The sequence below is a fragment of the Neurospora tetraspora genome (genome assembly GCF_033439725.1).
Source record: "Neurospora tetraspora strain CBS 560.94 chromosome Unknown B0H65scaffold_5, whole genome shotgun sequence".
NCBI classification, from domain to species: Eukaryota; Fungi; Ascomycota; class Sordariomycetes; order Sordariales; family Sordariaceae; genus Neurospora; species Neurospora tetraspora.
Genome location: NW_026944387.1, coordinates 3,056,570 through 3,076,227, shown reverse-complemented (window position 1 = coordinate 3,076,227; position 19,658 = coordinate 3,056,570). Strand labels below are relative to the sequence as shown.

The window sequence follows — 19,658 nt, the reverse complement described above, 5'->3', positions numbered from 1 at the left end:
CCACCACGCCGGGGACCCTTCCAAGTTCCCGGTTCAAATCCGTCTCGTTGCTGGTTGTTGTGCGCTGTATCGGTCATCATCCCATCGGCTAACTTCCTCGGCTTTCCAAAGGGATCCCAAGCTCTGCTACTCGTCTGCCCTCTGACCTGGACCGGCCGGACTTCGTTTCCCCCCCTTCCGTCCATTCCGCCTCCTCCTGACGCTCCTGACTCTCCTGACTCTTGAGTTCCCTCCGGCCCGTCCCGGTGCGAATAATTCCGGGCCTCCTAAGCTTTCGTCTCTTCAACCCCCCTTTACTAACCCCCCTCCCCCCCTTCCTTTTTCCCACCATGTCGCCCGTCACTGCAAACCTTATCCGCTCCTCCCTCCGTCAGGCTTCTGTCTACTCCCGTCTCAACATCGCCACTGCTCCTGCCTTCGCTCGCCCTGCTGCCCCTTCCCTCTTCGTCTCCAACAACAGATACCGCACAATGGCTTCCGAGGCTTTCCAGAAGATCAAGGTCAAGAACCCCGTCGTCGAGCTCGATGGCGATGAGATGACCCGCATCATCTGGCAGGACATCAAGGACAAGTTCATCTACCCCTTCCTCGACATCGACCTCAAGTACTATGACTTGGGTCTTGAGTACCGTGACGAGACCAACGACCAGGTCACCATTGATGCTGCCGAGGCCATCAAGAAGTACTCTGTCGGTGTCAAGTGCGCTACCATCACTCCCGATGAGGCTCGTGTAGAGGAGTTCAAGCTCAAGCAGAGTAAGTTTTTTTCCACCTTAATTTCACCATGCAGAAAGCGAGCACGCTGCACGGTGCATGTCGACGCATGTTCTAACATGGTTTGTGCGCGTTAGTGTGGCTCTCCCCCAACGGCACCATCCGCAACGCTCTTGGTGGCACCGTCTTCCGTGAGCCCATCGTCATTCCCCGCGTCCCCCGCCTGGTGCCCGGCTGGAAGAAGCCCATCATCATTGGCCGCCACGCCTTCGGTGACCAGTACCGCGCCAAGGACCTCGTCGCTCCCGGCCCCGGTAAGCTCCAGATGGTCTACACCCCCGAGGGTGGTGAGCCCCAGGTCATCGACGTCTTCGACTACAAGAACGGCGGCGGTGTTGCCCAGACCCAGTACAACACTGATGAGTCCATTGAGGGCTTCGCCCACGCTTCCTTCAAGCTCGCTCTTGACAAGGAGCTTCCCCTCTACATGAGCACCAAGAACACCATCCTCAAGAAGTACGATGGCCGCTTCAAGGATATCTTCCAGCAGATCTACGACACCCAGTACAAGGAGGCTTTCGAGGCCAAGAAGATCTGGTACGAGCACCGTCTCATCGACGACATGGTCGCCCAGATGATCAAGAGCTCCGGTGGCTACATCATGGCCCTCAAGAGTAAGTCAACCTGATTCCCGCGATAACCGGTCGGAGAAGCAAAAGCTAACCGAAAACCCCTCTTTGCAGACTACGATGGTGATGTCCAGTCCGATATCGTTGCTCAGGGCTTCGGCTCCCTCGGTCTCATGACCTCCGTCCTCATCACCCCCGATGGCAAGACCTTCGAGTCCGAGGCTGCCCACGGTACCGTCACTCGCCACTACCGCGAGCACCAGAAGGGCAACCAGACCTCTACCAACCCTATTGCCTCCATCTTCGCCTGGACCCGTGGTCTTGTCCAGCGTGGCAAGCTCGACAACACCCCCGAGCTCGTTGCCTTCGCTGAGGCTCTCGAGCAGGCCTGCATTGACACCGTCGATATCGATGGCATTATGACCAAGGATCTCGCCCTTGCCTGCGGCAAGACCGGCCGTGAGGACTGGGTCACCACCACCGAGTACATGGCTGCCGTCGAGCGCCGCCTTAAGAGCACCCTCAAGGAGAAGCTCTAAATCACCTTACTTTGACGCATTTTTAATACCCCCCCAAAAAGGAACGGAAAAAATTAGTCGGATGTGAGATGACGGATGAATCAGCTGCCCCGGTGGGCCGGGTAAACGGTTTGGTTCCGCTGCACCCACAGGCGAAGGGAGACGCGCGGAACATGGGATTGAAAAGTTGAGACGAAAACAGCATCGTCCTGGATATCATCTTTTGGTTTACGCATCAAAGTGTATTCATTGCATTTGCGTCTCGCGTCTTGCATCTTATACCCCCTAAAAGGGATCAAGACAAGGAGCCATCGGCATAATTTGCTGGCTTTGTCGTTCCTGTACCACCCATTTCGGAGTTTTTGGAAATCGGCGGGCAACTTGTACATAGGCTTACAGCATCTTCATGAACAAATTTAACGAAGTAAACCCCCCCCCCCCCCCCCCCCAAACAAACTGAACCTTCTGGCATTCTCTGCATACTTGGCGTTCTTCCACGTTCCGGTATCTGTTTTGTCCCGGCTTTTCGAATCAGTAGATCAGCTATTTTTTTCTTTATAGGCCGCTATTTCTGATTCCTAGCGTTGGCCACATATACCGCAACTACTCACTCGTAACGGAGATGCTCTTTCAGGGAAGGCTACACCTTATGCGGGGGTTTTTCGCCCGCTCTTAGCTACATATGCAGTATCTTTCCAACGGGATTGGCTCATACTCCTAGCATTATCCACAAAGCATCTCCGTCATGAGTGAGTAGAAGCGGTACATACAGCACCCTGTTTAGTTTTGTCGACAATGAAGCAAACCCGCCCACCCTGTACTCCTATCACCTTAAGCCGTAAAACTTCATAGACAAGAATCATTCATGTATCTTTGGTCCCTGGTGGACGGATGCTGGATGAGGACCTATCCGAAGACTGAAAACCTGGAGCACTGCTGGAAAGCCGAAGTATGCATGAACGACGAGTGTTCTCGTACCCGAATTCTATTCCCGATTCCCCCCATCTTAAAACATGCACATGCATTCCCGATTGTTCTTGGTGAGCCAACGCCAAAGAGCATATGGTGAACTCAGGCACCACAAGGAGCCGGCCGCCCGTGAACAAATACACGAAAAACCCGCTGAAGGACGTTAAAGGCCACTGCTATTATTCAAACACACACCCTCATTCACGATATGCCATCACGTCGTCCGGATTCAGCCACTAATCATCAGCCTTTGAGGCTTCACCACTGGCTCCGGCGCTCTTCCGCGGCCTTTTAGTACCCGATGTAGGCGTAGCCTCCCCGCCGCCGCCTTCGCTCTTGCGCTTCTTCTTAGTCGGTCGACTCGAGCCCCCCTTGGGCCTATAGCCCGGATCATCATCCACGACCCGCTTCCGCTTGCCTTTCGTTGTACTGGGTGTCACCGCCTCGAAGTTGTTATCTTCGTCCAAGTATTCGGGCACCTCAACGGCAACAGCGGCGGACTTGGCACCGCCCCTCTTTGTGCGAGCCGAGTTCGAGTCGCCCCGACCACCACGGCCCCCGGATGCACCGCCACGCTCACCTTTAGCCCGTCCGCCACGACCCGAGGTGGTGCCGCGAGTCTCGCCGTGGTCGTTGTCGTCCCCGTGGGCCTCTGTGTCTTGTAGGAATGTCTTGGGCGCGTGTTTCCGCAGCCAGTTGTAGACAGATGTCGGGTTGCGTAGCTGGAAGTCCCGGGAGGCGAGCAGTCCACTCTCCCTCGCGTTGGCGGCGGCGCTGTTCGGCTGGGCGACCGGCGCGAGGGTAGGCAAGGCCGGAGGAGGCGGCACACCGGTCTCGCTGGCCTCTTTCCTCGCCAACCGTTGGTCAATCTCCCAGATGTAGTTGTCGATATCGTCCGCTGTGAGAAACGAAGGTGGGTGCGGTTGTCCCTGGAAGGGATCGGCTGGCGAGTCGCGGCCGGCTTCGAGGTCTCGGAGAAGCTCCGGGAAACACTCGGCTGCTTGGGAAAACCGCATGTGCGGCACGTCTTGGAGGAGTCCCTTGTAGGATTTCGAGGGCCGGATGCCGCCCGGGGGCGTGGATGGCCTGTCGATGTCCAGGTATAGGCCTTCTTTATCGGAAGGTGTCTCGACGCTCAAATCGAAGCGCTTCTCTGGTGGGATCTGGTTGGAATTGTTAACGTCGAGAAGGAGATCGAGAAGACGGCTACGTTTGAACATGAATGGTTAGCATAGGATGCCGACAAGATTGATGGAGAGTTCGATAATCCTACTCCTTCTGAATGGCTAGTCGCCGGGCGGTTGCTAGAGCCTTTTGCTCGGCTTTGTACAGCTCCTCGCCTTCATGCATCTTCTGATCAAAGGTTATGCGCATCTTGCGATACTTCTTTTTCCACGAACGATAGGTCGGCTTGTCGTCGGCCATCCTCGTGTCGATAGAATCATCGTCTCCTCCTCTGTGGCTCAACTCGGTGCGGCCGCGCGGGTCGACCTCCATCTTGGAGAAAAGAGGGATGACGGATCGTGATGATGACTACTTGGTGTCGGCTTGTAATCGTCTAACAATGCGCGTCGTGAGAATGGGAAGGATGGTGCGTGGAAGGTTGGGTTTCGGGATAAGCCGTGGCGCAGTGTCGAAGTGATGGTTTGGTCAATCAATGACGAAGGAAAATGTTATTTTGGATCTTGGGAAAATGGCCAGTTCGAGCGAAGGCTGCGGCTCGTTTGTTGGATCGCGTGTCGAGCCATGCTAGTGTTGCCTGCACCGCTTGGTACACTCAAGGATGCTGTTAGTGTGGAGGTACCTTCACTGAGTGTTCTTCAGCCTTCCGTCTCGCGCAACAAAAAGCGTGAAACGCCCTGGCGTCCTCTTGCCGTTTTCAGCTGCCTGCCAGGATGCGGATCAGTGCGTATGGCCTCCCTTTAGAAGCATGTCACTGATGATGGACGCGCGTTAGATGGAGGCGGATTTGTCTGCTGACACACTGCGTATGGATGCTTAACACTAACAGAATGCTTTGCATAGTGACAAAGTTGAGACGGTTGGCTGCACTCTTTGCTCGCCTGTCAGGCTAGCTGGGCTGCATAAAATGTCCCTTGGGCCAGGCCAGGGGCCAGGCCAGGGGCTATCCCATCCTCGATCTAATCGATAGCGCCCTAGTGTAGTGAAAGTATCAAATGGAGCTGTGTACAAGTCAGGCTGTTGTTGTCAGTGGGGGGGAAAATAAGTTTTCTTCCATCCATCCAACCCAAGTTTTACCTTCAACCTCTTGACACCGAAATTCTCTTCCAAAGGGTTTATGTTCACTCGTCCACTAGCATTTCTCAGAACAATGGCCGAAAACGCAGCGAAGCGCATCAAGACCGATGGCGGTGCCCTCACCATCGGCACCCACAACGGCCACTTCCACGCCGATGAGGCTCTGGCCGTCTACATGCTTCGCCAGCATGTCCCCAAGTACACCGGCGCCCGCCTGGTTCGCACCCGCGACCCTGCGCTTCTTGAGACCTGCGACATCGTCGTCGATGTTGGTGGCGAGTACGAGCCCGCCCGCGACCGCTACGACCACCACCAGCGCACCTTCACCACCACCTTCCCCGACCACCAGACCAAGCTCAGCAGCGCCGGTCTCGTCTACATGCACTTTGGCAAGGGCATCATCTCGCGCAGCCTGCCCGACACCCCTGCGGAGGACAGCGACAAGATTGGCTTGATCTGGAACAAGTTGTACGACAGCTTCGTCGAGGCCCTCGACGCCCACGACAACGGCATCAGCGTCTACGATTCCGATGCTCTCAAGGCTGCCGGCATTGAGAAGCGCTTCTCTAACGGTGGCTTCACCCTCGGTGCCATGGTCGGCCGCTTCAATGGCAACTGGAACGATCCCGTCCCCTCGGACCCTGTGGCCGCCCAAGCGGAGGAAGACGGCAGGTTCGAGCAGGCCAGCCAGCGTATCGGCGAGGAGTTCGACCGCGCTCTCGACTACTACACCAAGGCTTGGCTACCGGCCAGGGATGTCGTCGAGACGGCCTACAAGGCGCGCAAGGAGTACGATGCGGAGGGCAGAATCCTTGTCTTGAAGGGTCAGTCGGCCCCTTGGAAGGATCATCTCTACACCCTGGAGGAGGAAGAGGGAGAGGGCGTCCAGAAGGTTCTCTATGTCCTGTACCCCGAGAAGCCTACACCCGACGCCAAGTGGAGAGTGCAGTGCGTGCCTGAGACTGGCGACTCCTTCCAGAGCCGCAAGCCCCTGCCCGAGGCTTGGAGAGGCTTCCGCGATGAGAAGCTCGATGAGATCACGGGTATCCAGGGTGGCGTTTTCATTCACGCGGCCGGTTTCATTGGAGGCAACAAGACCTTCGATGGTGCGTTGGCCATGGCGAAGAAGGCTCTGGAGTAGGAATCCAGCGCTGCTATGAAGATTGGCAAGCTCGTCGGCGTTTGTTAGAAAAGCACTTGACATTCCTCCCGCTGGTTAAGGGAAAATTGTTGCATCATCGTCTTCATGTTCATCACCATCAGTCCATACCTTGAGAGCATATTCGCTCGTGTTCACGTTGTTGACCGGCTGCATGACCTTCGTCAAGGCTCCAGTAAAGGCACTTAGCGTAGATAAGATGCTCTGCCGGCTGGGCACTGAGATACATCCCATTTGTGTCCTTATGAACATTGACACTGAAGATAGACTTCAAAGCAACACGCGCTGTCCTGCTAAAGGATAGACTCGACTCGACCAAACCACTGGAAACATAGATCACAAAACCCTAACCCATTCATATCTCATTCGAACAAAAGAACCTTACATTGAATAACATCAAACCCAACGCCACAACCCCCAAAACGTAATCTCATACCCATGCTGTGCGTAACTGCTTAAATGCCGTGTGCTGGTGAGTGTTCTTGAATACACGGTAGAACGAGATGCTCGGCAGATCGTTTCGAGGAGGCGGAACCTCCGTCGAACGCCATGCGCATTGTTTCTCTGGATGTTTATTGTCGGATAGGGATGGGCTCTTGCTGGTTAGCAGGCGCGGCTGAGATGGCGTCGGCGGCGGCTTGCTCTTGCTGTTGCTGTTGTCCGGCCCCCGCATTGTGTTCGCTGCTGTTGAGAGTTTCGAGTTCCTCGGCGCTGAGCCCGCGGCTAAGGTAGCTGCTTTCCTTGACAGGGCTGCCGGCTTGAGGACCCATGTTGCTGTGCTGATGAACAACGTGATGGGCTTGCGCCAGGCCGCTGGCACCGTTGATACCGCCGCCGGGGCTCGTCAGATGGGGAATGTTCTCGGGGACGGGGTGCTGGCTGCCTACTGAGCCCGTGTCGACACCGTCGCCCTTGCCAGCCTTGCTCATGGCATAGTCGCCGCTGTCAAAGTACTTGCGCTCCTTGAGATGTTTGGCGAAATGATCGCTGCGGCTGGGCAGCTTTCCGTACAGACGGAAGAGGCGTTGTTCCTCGGGGGAGAGCGACTGTAAGATTTGGAGAATCGTCAGCGCCGGTACCCATGGCGCGAGTGTTGCGAGTTGTTGCGTTGTGCTGGGAGCCCGCAATGCTTCATGGTGTCGTTGATGGTGTCGGGGTTGGGTGGTGTCTTCCGAGCCCAATTGCGCCCGGCTGAAGTGGTCTGATGGTGTTGTTGCTGCACTGGCGGATGATGTCAACTTACCTGAATGTCAACCTTCTTTGCCTGGTGGGGATTCATGGCTGCAGTTCGAAGTCGAGCTCTTTGCTATGCGCTCAACCGCTGGCTCTTCTCGAGGCCGTTATAATTCACAAATGGATCGATCGATCGCCAGGTGTTATAGACCCTTTCAGTCTCGCTGGATTCTGCTGGTTGTCGGTCGCAAGCCTGTCGTTCGCTTATGATGGTCGCGGAACGTCGAAGACGGGGCGGCTAAGGTGATGCAGGACGTCGATGGAAGCCTGTGGATGCACGACAAAGGTACGGTATTGGAGTGCTTGTTAAGGTGCCCGCGTTATCTGGTGTTCTCACTTGCACAGTTGCACTTAGAAGAATAGGTGGAGGAGGGGCGACGCAGACGGGAAGATGGGGTCAAGAGGCGGGACCATCAACTTCTGGAGGTGGGACAGGTGGGACACTTGGAGCTACGCAGTGCGGCAGTCGAGGTGCAGCATTGCCTGCCGGGACTGCAGTACCTTTGTGAGGCGGTGTCTGTCAGTGACCAAGGGCAGAGGTACCTCTAGGTAGTCACTCTTAACCACATAGGCTCAACCGGGAGTCCGTGCACAACTGTCGCTTCGATACCACATGGTCCATGCGCTGCGCTATCTTATAGGGTGCTGTTGGAGATCCAAGTGACTTCGTCTTTCCTTTTCCGGTCTTGGAGTGCCCTCCTACTCCTGCTCGAAAGTCGAAACCGTCACTCTTCGCTCATCATGTCTACTATCAGCGTTAACGATGGCCATCAGCTATTCATGAGACCCGCGATGGGCAACCGCATTGTTTCACACCTTCCCCGCCCCTCAATTTTCCAATCTCTTTGAGCGTTCGCCATCTCACTTGTGCGGAATAAAAACCAAACCGATCTTCATGGAACATGTTTGTTACTGCCTCCATGTTGCTTGCTGAGAAGAGGGGAACCGATTACAGAGAATGTCAGACACCCAGTCGTGCCGGCCGAGCTAGGATGGCCAGGGCCTGATCAACAATCACCTACGTAATGCCATGAGGGCACCTGCAGTGGTCTGTAGTTTCTACGGGTCACCAGATCTGTAAAATGTTCACCATGGCAAGTGCTATCTATGTTGTCTCAGCTTATGTCTGCGATGGACAGTGATCTGATGTGATGGGACAGTTTGGGGCAGCCACCCGAAGGGTTGTTTATACAAACATCTAACCTTCCACGAGATCAAGGTACATATCTCATATTTTCCGATTCCCTTCCTCGTGTGTCTCGACCCTACTTGATAGGCCCAAGTATAATAAACCAAACCCGCAATTCTTGCCATCCTGTTCATGATCGAGTGTATCTTCATAATACTCATCAAGAACAGAGCTCTTTCCATACTCTCATCTCGGCCCTTCAGGAAGGCAGTGCCAACAATGCAAATGTTCCGCCTACGACAGGCCTGGCCACAAACGTCGGTCCGTTCTGCGGATACCCACCCGTCTCTGCATCATACAGATCTGTCATGGCTCGATTCGTTGTCGTGTTGCCGACCCAATTTGCGAGCTTATTGATGAGCAGTGCCTTGGTGTCTGGGCCGGCAACTGCCGCTGCAAACATCATCCAGTCTGACTTGGTCCAGGTGTGGCGTGTATCAAGCGGGACCGCGTACTTAAGCGCAATGCTTTGGTAAAATTTGGACTGCATGTCGAAAATCGACTGGTCGACAAAGTTGAGGTCCAAAAGCTTATCTGCGTAGATGTTGTAGAGAAGACCTGTTGTTCTTTGTTAGAGTGCTGGATCTTGCGAAAAGAGGTTACATGAGACACATCAGGGAGCAAGTAAACAAAGCGAAAGGAGGGAAATGTCCTCACCATGGCTGTTTTTGTCACCATAGCTCAAAGTCGTGTGCGGAAGGTCGGTATCATTGTTGATGGCTAGAACCTTCCATTGCTCCAAGTACTGATCTGCGATGGCACCCCAGTTATCGTTGTTGGAAGTTAGGTTGGCAATTCTACTCATGGCCTTGAGGCCAATGATGCCTTTTATGGCCAAGTTTGTTTGATTCCTAGACAAAAATCTGTCAGTTGGAGTTATCCAAAGTTAAACAGAATGTAAACATACGCCAAAGTCCCGGCAAAGTCGTCCGTGCTGAGCTGGTTAGATGGGATCAGTGAGTCCTCGACCAGGAACTCTGCCCATTGCGAGAGTATCGGGTAGTGTTTCTCGAGATAGCTGGTGTCGCCCGTGCGCTCGGCGTAGGCCAGCGTCATGATGACCATGTTTCCGCACTCCTCCAACGGCATTGGCTCGTCATTGCCAGATGGATAACCCTTCGCAACAGGAAAAGTTCCCAGATCGTGCTCGGCCCATTTGTTCGGGTACGCTCCGCTCTCCTGGTTCTCGAACAAGGGATCAAGCAGGTACCTTGCGAGTGTCGCATTCAGGTACAGCAGAATAGGGTATGCCGGAAATATGACATCAACCGTTTGGATGTCGCTGTTCGAGCTGATTTCTTTCAAGAAGATGTAGGGCTTTGAGGGCGTGCCGCCGAACTGAAGTGCCCCAAAGCTTTGGCGAACTGCTAGGGTTGTAATGGTCGCGTAGTCCTGGCCACCCGCCTTGACTGAGTCCTGCTGAATCCTATTATCTAGTTCGTTGCTGTGAGTCGTTGAATACTGGTAGTCATCGTAAAATGCGCCGATGGCCTGTTGGTCATCGTGGTTGAAGTAGGACTGCCACAGTCCAGGGACTGCATCGAGGGTTTTGTTGATGCCTGCGAAGTGGATAACATTGTCTTGGATCAAGCCCAACGTAAAAAGCCGTTCTATATCGGTACTTCCAACGTTGCCAAGGTCATGAGAGAATCCGAACACCGGCCTAAGATGGTCAGTTGTGGTTCGTAACACCAGAGTTCCATCATGTAACCGGAAACTCACCAGTTATCTTGAACAGCTCTGAAAGTGTCGTCTACGGTATTAGCTAGTGTTTGGTTGCTTGCAAACTGACTTCGTACGACTTGGTCAGAGCCTATTTGCCAACTCAGCTGCATGAAAATGTTAGTTAACCGTAGATTCCACTTCACTTTAATTCTCCAGCTTGACCAAATGATTGTACTTACGCCACTGTCGGAACCAGTAGTAAAATACCATCTCCCCCAAGCTGCGATCTCGCCATTCTCGCCGTACTCGACTTGCTCGGTCCGTTCGAATGCATGGTAATCAAGCTTGTTGGTTTTGTCGTGAGCCCAAGTGATCTTCTGGGAGAGGTCGCCGCTTGCCCATTCTTGGGGTCATCATTAGCTCGACAGGCAACCACATCGGCGGCACGGAAATGATGAGATATGGATTTGGCACCAACCTCCAGAAACATCCATATATAGCCGGACATCATGTGTCCCCCCATCTGCAGATTTGGCCTTTGCAGAGATATACGAAAACTGCTGCGATTGCCTGGAAAGATCATCTGCGAACACCGGAGATAAAAAGGTGACGGTGAGGTTGACCTTGCCGTCCACGTCAAAGACGAATATGCTCTTTGTTGACGTATACTCCAAGGACAGTTGCTTGACGACCGGATTCTGAGAGGCTTTCCCCATCCAGTTGAACACCTTCCCATCGACTGCGATCAGGCCCTGCCAGCCCAGGATCTGTGTACTACACAAAGGCAAAGTTTCATTAGTCGGTGATAGAAACGCCAAATCAGCGGATGGCTGACACTTACGTCCAGTGTCGTGGCCAGTTATCCGGAAGCAAGCACTCAGGCTCACATTGTAGCCACGAGTTCAAATACGGTGTCCGCACTGCCAACGGTACCGCTGGGGGTCTCGCCGGTTTATAAGTTGAGGCATGCACAGTAGCCATTCCGCAACATATTGCAGCCACAATGGCCGCAATTTTCGGAGACCACATCGCGGAAAAGACTATGGGGGGCCTCGGAAAGGTGAAGGGCGGACCAAAGAGAGAATGACCGATAAATTGAAGGAGAAGTTGTCCGATGCTTGCGGAGCTACTGACGTGCGTTTCGAAAGTACTAATGCAGGCAGAAGGGGCTGTCCTGGTTTGGCAAATGCGGGAGAGCTGCAAGTTAGGGGTTCGTGAGAGTGGACGGACACAACCTAGATGTTATAGAAAAAGGAAGACCTGAGATGATATCAGTCGACACGAGCTTGGGGGGATGACGGGACTAGGTTATTAGTCACAAGGAGCTGCCAGTTCATATCGTGACAAACAAAATCAACCCTCGATGCCTGGTTCTCCAACCCAGTGCTGCACACAAGTGAAGTCAAATCAAGTCGGGGGTCTAATTTAACTTGTTTGTAAAAAAACAAGCGTGTACTTGACTTGTTTTGACCTCGGATTTAACTTGGCTTATTAACTTGCTTGCGTCAATACCTGTACCAGACCAATATGCACCCCCCTCCAGATACCTACAGTCGGGGATATTTTAGTACATATATGTCCGTGCCTTGGAGAAACAAGTCCAACAAGTCAAGTCAGCTTCTGGACTTGAATTAACTTGAACAGGCTTTCGGGCGACTTGACTTGCCTCCCAACAAGCTGACTTGGCTTGACTTGTATACGACTTGGCTTGTGTGCAGCACTGCTCCAACCTAGGTGGCCTGAACCAGAATGTGACGAGGACAGGTGAACATAGAGTTGCTATGGTTTGACGGCCATGGAGGGGGCTCGACTTCAGACATGGGAGAGAGTTAGATCTGGAAGTTTGTTAATCAAGGTGGTTGTAGTATCTGTCTCCAACCGGGCAAGCTTGACCATCGAGGTCAGCACGAGCATTGTAACCTCGTGCATGATGTCGATGCACATGCCGTGACTGCGGGAGAGCTACGGTAGCATCTTGGAGAACAAGACATATCCACAACCTCGCACCCATAAGGCTCAGAGAAACACCGGAAGAGTAAATTAAGAATCCAATGTCCCGACCTCCTTCTGGACAAATGCACCAGCAAGTGTCGTATCGTCTTATAAGTCTGCATGCAACCTGACCTAAGACGGGCCTCAACGTTGGCCTATGTACCTCCCCATCACGAGGGGAAACGAAGAGGAGACACAGAAGAGCGAACATTTATCTCGGTATGACCCATGAGCATGCGCTGTCCAGACCAAGTTGAGAATATCCGTTGAAGAGGGGGTTGGAATGCCGGCACTGGGAAGATAATATGTCTTGTGGGTACTGCCAAGTCCACAATGTGGGCAATGAGTTGGTGAACCTAAGAGACCAAGCGTTGACAACAGCAGGTATGACAGCAGGACCCCGAAATCGTAAACTTCAATAAGACGATTGATGAGGAGACACAAGAAGCATATTGGAAAATGGATGTGACCACCCCACAAACATATGCCCGCAGTTATTGCCGTTATCGTTGTCTGAGAAGGAAGGTGAATTTGGGGAACTTGCTATACATGAGAGGTAGGATGTGGGATGGAAGCTTAACTAACGTATGTAAGTGGACCACCAGTTGATCATTGAGTGGGCGGATGGAGAATCTGAGGACCAAGGTCTCCCAAGGTTACCTATGCAGGAACAAAACGCAGCCGTGGCTCATCATCACTAGCCTCTACTCCAGCTCTAGGATGAGTTTATGCAGTAGAGACGCTGAGTTTGTATCAACCTAGTGACGCTGGAAAGTCGCGGCATACGCTAAGATCAACCGTTAGAAAGTGATCCTTTCAAGGTGGCTAACAGATCAGTAGGGGGTGTGTACAAAATGGAATGCACCCTCTGGACGAGTATGCAGATATCAACTAGCCCAGCACTGCGAGGGAACGACCCTCCAACTCAGCCTATTCCGAGGCAATGGCGCTTTGCATGGCGGTGTCCAAATTGAAAAACCGCCATTGTTGGTGCTGGTCTGACAACATCAATATGTGGTTGTTGATTCGTAACGTTCGAGAATCTGATGCATGATGCCGCGGGGTTTTAGCGTTGCACGGTTGAAGAAGGAGAGCTTCCACTTTTGTTGCTCAACTAGTCGGTTGAAGTGACTTGCCACAAACCAGGATCAAAATGCCGGCACGATGCTAGACATGAAGGCTGGCGAGAGCCTCACTGAGGCGGGCAGACGGTGCGTCATGCATACTAGGATGAAACTCCAAGTGGTGGGTGTGTCTTGAGTGTCCGAGTCCTGGCCGTTTTACCAATCCATTGCTCTTCTCGGGTCTGACAGGTGATTCATGCCAGAGCAGGGTTGTTACTATCAACCGCAAGAGGGTGCTTGCTTGCGTCTCAAGCTTCACATTTCGTCTTGTCTGCTTTTTGTTGCAAAGGTATTGATTGCCGTCGTTGGTCATCACATGCTGATGAGGGGTGTATTATATTCAGATCATGAGACCTAAAGGAACCGGTCATATGGGTATCAAGGCGGCGAAGGCTATTGTGCGGCAGTTGCATTTCGGACAAGTGTACGCTGCGCGGAAGATTTTGAACTTCCAAATGATACGCTAAACCCGGAGTGGCGGGGAAGTTTTGAGATCCTCGACAAGATGGCTGACCGTTTTGCGACAGAGCTTCATCATATGCGCCTTGTTTAAGGCTGTGTGACGTTCCATTGCCTTGTACACTCACTGTTGGGAACGACCACGTGTCGTTGTTTGGCTCTCAGCACATATGCAGCAATGGAATAAAGCGGGATTCCGTCGTCCTGTGTCTCGTTGTCGCAATGGATCTACGCAAAACCGACTTTTCTGGAAGGTCGCATGAATTGGTGATCGTGATCGTGATCTGGACGGACTTGTAGGTTCAGAACGATCCAACCCCCCGCAATACTCGACTGTCTTCCGGTCCGATTAAGCGGAGGGTTCCATTGTACAGTATCCGTCAGTTGCGTGACCCTTTCGGGGACCAGCAACGAGTCGAACAGTATCGGCGCAAGACACCCCCGAATTTCTTGCGGTTAGATGTTGACATATTGGCTGTCTCGGTCACACAATTTCTGAAAGCCAGTTCACGGCTTCTGAGCCAGGTTATTGGGCAGATCAGGCAGCCCTTCTCCTGAGCCCATATCTCTTCCAAGAGGAATCCGTCCTTTGAGAGCACAGCTATGACGGAGTGTCACCGTGTCACGCGCAAGCTTGCAGCGTTGTTAGTGCCCACCTGCCTTTGGTATAACGGGCAAAACACCTTTTATTTGTTTTGATTCATCTGCAATACTCTGGTTAGCGTCAACGCGGCCCTTCCATGTATGATAAATCCCGGGGTTTGGAAGTTAGTGCGATGTAAAAGGAGGGGGGGTGACTGATACCTACACCGTAATGATGGAAGACGCGGTGGCCGTTGTGATATAGACTTGCGGCGATGTTTCAAAGTTGAGAAACAACCGGAGCAGTAGTGTTCTACGGGATGACGGGCACGGTATTTTTATTGGGTCATAGTCCTTCCTTCGCGAGCATGTCGGCAATGTCGAGGTAAAAGGCAATTGCATTAAACCTGGAGTCGACGGAGTCAGAAAGAACCCAGAATAAGGGAAGGGGAGTCGAGATGAGCGGCTCGAGAACTTACGTGGGCGGCCTGCCCATCCACTTTTGCCAGGTGAAGCGGAACCTATTGCTCCAGTTGATAAGATCGAGATGGTTCACACCAGAGAGCGTTCCTTTGTACGTGCCCCACTGGCTGCTTTGGACACTGACGAGACCATCATTAGGCCCCTCGATGCCGTGGATAATTCCGTGGGAGAGGCGGAAAGGGCTAAGGAGCGGTGGTTTCTCGTGGACCATGGCTCCGTACGAGAAGTAGCGGACCTCGGGATCATCGGGTGTCTTGGGGTTGAAATCTTCAGTCATATACCTTTTGGTCAGCTGGTTGAAGGCGCCCGTCTCAAAGCCGGTGATGCGCTCCCACATGTTGTAAAGACTGGGCAAGCGTTCAGGGCCAATTTCATCCATCAAGTAGTCGGCGAAGGTGCTGCCATGGTGGGGAGTGGCGACGGTGACGAGCGACTTGACCCTCACACCGGCGGGTTTGAGCTGCGAGATCATATATCGAGCATCCAAACCGCCCATGCTGTGGGCTATGATGTTGACGCTCTTTCCCTGGGCCTGGGCTTCAATGCCACGGGCCAGCTCAGCCGCACGCTGCTCGACCGAGCTGCTTGGAGGGACGGTGGTGGTAATGACCTCACATTTCCTCCTGCTAAGAGCGTCTTTGATGCCGTGCCAGTAGTGGATGGAAGGCAGAAAGGAACCGGCGAGCTTTAGTTCAGCAAAGCCAAGAAGGCCGTGGGCCAGAACAATGGGGTTTTTGGGTGTTTCTGGAGCAGTCAGTGACTTGTGCTTTAGGTATTTGTTCAGATGGCGCAACTCGGGACTCACCATACTGGTCTCTTAGGATGGCATAGTCGTCTACAATCTCCTTGCCCAGGTACTCCTTGGGCGCAAACTTGTTTCGCGGATCCAAGCTTTGGCGATGACAAGTCGATGACGCTCCAAAATAGCGCCTGGCTGTTGGTGTAGTCTTTGGAGTCAGTATCGTCCTCGCTGCGCAACGAAGTAGACTCGTTCGCGCGGGCACCGCCACTGCTACGATGATGGCTTTTCCTGTCTCCATGCTGCTTCAGCACTGCACACTGCAATGCGCTGTCTGTCGGTCGAATGTGCCGGTCGTAGAGAGCTTGGTGCTTGGCTATCGGGCCGGTGTTTTGTGTCAGTGTGGCGGCCCTGGTGGTGTTCGCCGGGTGGCAACGGGATTTGCTGAGCTCAGCGCGACATTGGTTCTGGGGAGTAGTCACGGTGTGAGACCAACAGATGGAAATCGATCACCGAATCCAACGCACAACTTGAACCAACGCACAAATGACAAGAACAGGATTACAGGAATACAGAACAGGAAGGCACAATGGCGCAAATGACCAACCCGCTGGAAAAGGAAAGTTGCGACTTGGAAGCCGTCATGTCATTGGACGGCAGACTCGTCATTACGGGGCTGTCGATTGTTCGAAGCCAGGAAGGGGCGGCCCGGGGAACTCAGGTCGACATGACATGTCGTCGATGCGATGTGGCTCGATACCGACTGTCAAGTCAGGCACTAACAAAACTTGCAGATGATTTGCCGACAGTCTGTTAGCTGGCATCAGATGACACTTTGCCTAGCTGTGTTCTGCAGGTCCGGCTCGTCCCAATTTTGATCAGGATCTATGAATCATGAACAGTTGGTTCGTGCTTCTTCTCATTGATTCATCCGTCCCATCTCGCCCACCTCTCTTCCTTCTTTCGTCCTCCAACACACCAACCCATCCGACCTTGCACCTCTTCTGGGCACGGTTGTACCGCGCTTAGTCGTTTGGCTCGGTTAAACAGATCAATGGCATGTGAGCGTTCCAACCGGAACATGTCGGCGCTGGCCCGTAGTGTCAACACTATCGACCATCATTGGTAGTCTGCCGCGTTAGCACCAACAAGTTCAACAACAATCTCCCATTGGCCAGTTGAGACGCTATCACAAAGACTGTAACCCTTTGCCGACCAACACCAACCAACGTTCACCAGCCTTCATGCAACCTAGCATTCACATCCCGCGTCTCGTGCAGGAAAAGACATGGGCTTGGAGGGCTCGGCTAGGCAGAGAGGTGTCTCACTGTGCACCATGTGCGGAATCACCATACGCCGATACAACGCTGTAGCCGATCCAACGCCTTTACGGCAGTGGTTGCGAATAACATCAAGACAAGCGCGACCAGACAGCCAGACAGGCCAAGCCCCAATGCCCCCAAGGGCCCCCAAGCCACGGTTCACTGTCCACTATTGGCTCTTGGCGATGACACTCGGTGTGTCGACACCAGAACGTTGAGATTTCGCGTGTAATGGTCGGCTCAGGCTTCATTTTGGACCAAGTGTTCCTTTGGATGCCATGATGCTCTCTGTTCTTGACGGATGAGTTTAAGACGAATATAAAATGGATGGCAGGAAGAGCCAGAGATTCTGCGATTATAGAGTCCAACACCGGTGTTGTTAACCATGGCATTACTGTGTAAGGTGCTGACCGAAACAAACAACGGCCCGGCCCTCATTCACTACCAAGCATCCCGGGCCCCCGGCGTCTTGTTCGTACTGTGTCGGCAGCAGGTGCGCTTCTGGCTGATCGGCAATCTGCCATCTTCACCTTCTGGTTCTCCTCTCGAACATGGACCTTAAGCGCCCGGTACTACGCGGTTCCAGTTTGTCGGGTCAGTGTCGAGGCGAGGCCGGAAAGGCATCCTGATGAGCCGGCCCGTAGGATGGGTACTGGTTTGAGGATATATCTCTACGATGGGCGTGCCACCACCCGACGGCCATGTTTATGTCTCTTCCCAGTCGCATGTCGTCCATCCCGCATGTCATCAACTTTATCAACGTCGATGAGTACACAGGCGGCTCCAAATCCGACAACATGTTGACCACCCGAGACTGCAGTTCCGACACATCATGCCCCGTCCCCGGTGGCTTCTTGTCATACCAGACATCCCCTGCCGGCAATGCTTTCATGCTTGCTGCTTTCGCCGCACTCATCCCTATCAACACATTTACGGGGGTCCGCTACAAAACGCCCCTTTATGCCGTATTGACCACGCTTGGCCTACTCCTCGAGGTTGTGGGTCATGCTGGGAAAATACTGCTACGGTCGAACCCTGCCAGCGAAGGCCGTTTCCTCCTATATATGATAGGGACACTATGGGGACCGACATTCATCAGCGCCGCCGTCTACCTGGTTCTTCCGCATGTCATGGTTATCTATGGCGAGCAGTTCAGCCTCATTCCGGAGCCCATCTACTGTAATATCGTGTTTGTGGCTCTCGATATCTTCACCTTGGCTTTCCAGTCCATCGGGATTGCTCTATCAGCTACGAGCGATACTGAGCTTGAGGTACGTGTTGATACCCTGAAATCCTGGTTGTGGTACCTGAATAGCGGCTTACTGACCCGGAAACTGCAGAGACATCAGGGATTGAACATCCTGTTGACCGGGTTGGCTTTACAGTTGACAAGTCTTGCCCTCTTCTTGGGTGGCTACTGGTACTTCCGGCTCAAATTATCTCATCGCCGGTTTATCTTTGATCCCACGTTTTCCATGGTCTACTTGTCTTCTTACTTCAAAAAATTCCTCCTTTGTAAGTTCCGTGCCTTCCCCTTTTGCCACAGGAACGGACCTTTGTTAACACCATAACAGGCATACAGGCAGCCTCGGTACTTCTGCTAGTAAGAGCATCTATCCGACTGGCTGCTTTTACCGGAGGGCTCGCAAGCGGCCTCGTGCAATCCCAAGTCGTCTCGCTAGTACTTGACGACACCCTCGTACTTGTCGCCGCTATCATTCTCTCCATGGCACCTGTTGGGAGGGCCTTTGGATCATCTTGGGCTGAGACTGCCCCGTTCACGCTTGCGGGCGATGAGTCAGATCTGCCTCTACGCAACTGGCGGCCATCGACAAGCCAGCACAGAAAGAGAGCCATTTCACAGCCATTTCCAGCATCTCCCATGACTGCGCAACCATCTCCGCGGTCATACCATTCCATATATCCGCCACCACCCCCACCGTTGGCATCGCCGCAAGACAAGCGCGTGTATCAGCGGGCACCCTATGAGATTACCCCGGTACAGGTTGTACCCTACGTGCCCAGCGAAGCGGGAAGCCCGCCCCTTTCAGGGTCTATGCCGGCCGAGACGCCGAGGAGAACGCCTAGAGAGGCGCAGAAGCTTGTTGACCCTGATGCGCTTTGGGGCTAACTGCAGGTCCTAGATCTGTTGCTTCTACCCACTTTTACCTTGAGCTTTGTCTCCCTAGGAGACAGGACGGCTTCGACAAATTGATGTTGTGTGTTTGCGTTTTCTTCTTGTAGACACCATGCCCCATCACTTCGATATCTTTTGTCGAAGTTGAACTTGCTTTATGACGGCAAACGTAAGGCCAACTTGGAAGGGTTGGTACCATGCTTGCCAGTCGTTCCTTTACGGTCTCCCTTTGAGTTTTTGCAACAGCTTTTGTTCTTTCATCATGATACCACTCCTTTGTATACGCGGCGTTGGGGACAGGAGAGACTTGTAGATACATCCCTTGCTTTTGCTTCTGACCAACACTTCAAATATGGTCAACCAAAGTAACCGAACATGATCTGCGCTCTACACGTGCTGTTAAACCGATCGTGCAACCTGGAAAGCTCAAGGCGATGACAGTGTCTAGCTTACCCATCCCATGTTCCCAGGCAAGAACCTGAGTA

At 53.2% G+C, this 19,658-nt stretch overlaps 9 protein-coding genes across 9 annotated transcripts; 4 read left to right on the top strand and 5 right to left on the bottom strand.

The window, feature by feature from the left end:
• Positions 1-237: 237 nt before the first annotated feature.
• On the top strand, positions 238-1,922 carry B0H65DRAFT_236544 (isocitrate dehydrogenase NADP-dependent). Its single transcript, XM_062822268.1, has 3 exons — positions 238-756; positions 852-1,388; positions 1,458-1,922. Exons 1-3 carry the CDS (start codon positions 330-332, stop codon positions 1,880-1,882), a joined length of 1,389 nt encoding a protein of 462 aa, XP_062680798.1. The 5' UTR covers positions 238-329; the 3' UTR covers positions 1,883-1,922.
• A 1,076-nt stretch (positions 1,923-2,998) lies between these two features.
• Positions 2,999-4,539, bottom strand: B0H65DRAFT_236521 (IEC3 subunit of the Ino80 complex, chromatin re-modelling-domain-containing protein). The gene is made up of 2 exons (XM_062822267.1): positions 4,104-4,539; positions 2,999-4,036 (listed from the first exon to the last, which is right to left on the bottom strand). The coding sequence occupies exons 1-2, from the start codon at positions 4,325-4,327 to the stop codon at positions 3,067-3,069; spliced, it is 1,194 nt and encodes a 397-aa protein (XP_062680797.1). The 5' UTR covers positions 4,328-4,539; the 3' UTR covers positions 2,999-3,066.
• Positions 4,540-4,947: 408 nt separating this feature from the next.
• B0H65DRAFT_236493 (MYG1 protein) lies at positions 4,948-6,268 on the top strand. The gene has a single exon (XM_062822266.1). The coding sequence runs from the start codon at positions 5,130-5,132 to the stop codon at positions 6,228-6,230; it is 1,101 nt and encodes a 366-aa protein (XP_062680796.1). The 5' UTR covers positions 4,948-5,129; the 3' UTR covers positions 6,231-6,268.
• Positions 6,269-6,820: 552 nt separating this feature from the next.
• Positions 6,821-7,527, bottom strand: B0H65DRAFT_550181 (camp-regulated phosphoprotein/endosulfine conserved region-domain-containing protein; the record flags this gene model as incomplete). Its single annotated transcript, XM_062829710.1, has 2 exons — positions 6,821-7,294; positions 7,492-7,527. 2 exons carry the CDS (start codon positions 7,525-7,527, stop codon positions 6,821-6,823), a joined length of 510 nt encoding a protein of 169 aa, XP_062680795.1.
• Positions 7,528-8,599: 1,072 nt separating this feature from the next.
• On the bottom strand, positions 8,600-11,561 carry B0H65DRAFT_236478 (uncharacterized protein). Its single transcript, XM_062822265.1, has 7 exons — positions 11,177-11,561; positions 10,814-11,109; positions 10,575-10,738; positions 10,393-10,499; positions 9,578-10,333; positions 9,328-9,521; positions 8,600-9,228 (listed from the first exon to the last, which is right to left on the bottom strand). Exons 1-7 carry the CDS (start codon positions 11,362-11,364, stop codon positions 8,870-8,872), a joined length of 2,064 nt encoding a protein of 687 aa, XP_062680794.1. The 5' UTR covers positions 11,365-11,561; the 3' UTR covers positions 8,600-8,869.
• Positions 11,562-11,942: 381 nt separating this feature from the next.
• On the bottom strand, positions 11,943-13,016 carry B0H65DRAFT_236421 (uncharacterized protein). Its single transcript, XM_062822264.1, has one exon. The coding sequence runs from the start codon at positions 12,536-12,538 to the stop codon at positions 12,182-12,184; it is 357 nt and encodes a 118-aa protein (XP_062680792.1). The 5' UTR covers positions 12,539-13,016; the 3' UTR covers positions 11,943-12,181.
• On the top strand, positions 12,787-12,936 carry B0H65DRAFT_428761 (uncharacterized protein; the record flags this gene model as incomplete). Its single annotated transcript, XM_062824779.1, has 1 exon — positions 12,787-12,936. One exon carries the CDS (start codon positions 12,787-12,789, stop codon positions 12,934-12,936), a length of 150 nt encoding a protein of 49 aa, XP_062680793.1.
• A 1,822-nt stretch (positions 13,017-14,838) lies between the features above and the next one.
• Positions 14,839-16,015, bottom strand: B0H65DRAFT_428531 (Alpha/Beta hydrolase protein; the record flags this gene model as incomplete). The annotated part of the gene is made up of 3 exons (XM_062824769.1): positions 14,839-14,899; positions 14,972-15,719; positions 15,781-16,015. The coding sequence occupies 3 exons, from the start codon at positions 16,013-16,015 to the stop codon at positions 14,839-14,841; spliced, it is 1,044 nt and encodes a 347-aa protein (XP_062680791.1).
• Positions 16,016-17,833: 1,818 nt separating this feature from the next.
• Positions 17,834-19,167, top strand: B0H65DRAFT_428546 (RTA1 like protein-domain-containing protein; the record flags this gene model as incomplete). Its single annotated transcript, XM_062824771.1, has 3 exons — positions 17,834-18,307; positions 18,377-18,551; positions 18,611-19,167. The coding sequence occupies 3 exons, from the start codon at positions 17,834-17,836 to the stop codon at positions 19,165-19,167; spliced, it is 1,206 nt and encodes a 401-aa protein (XP_062680790.1).
• Between the last annotated feature and the right edge of the window lie 491 nt (positions 19,168-19,658).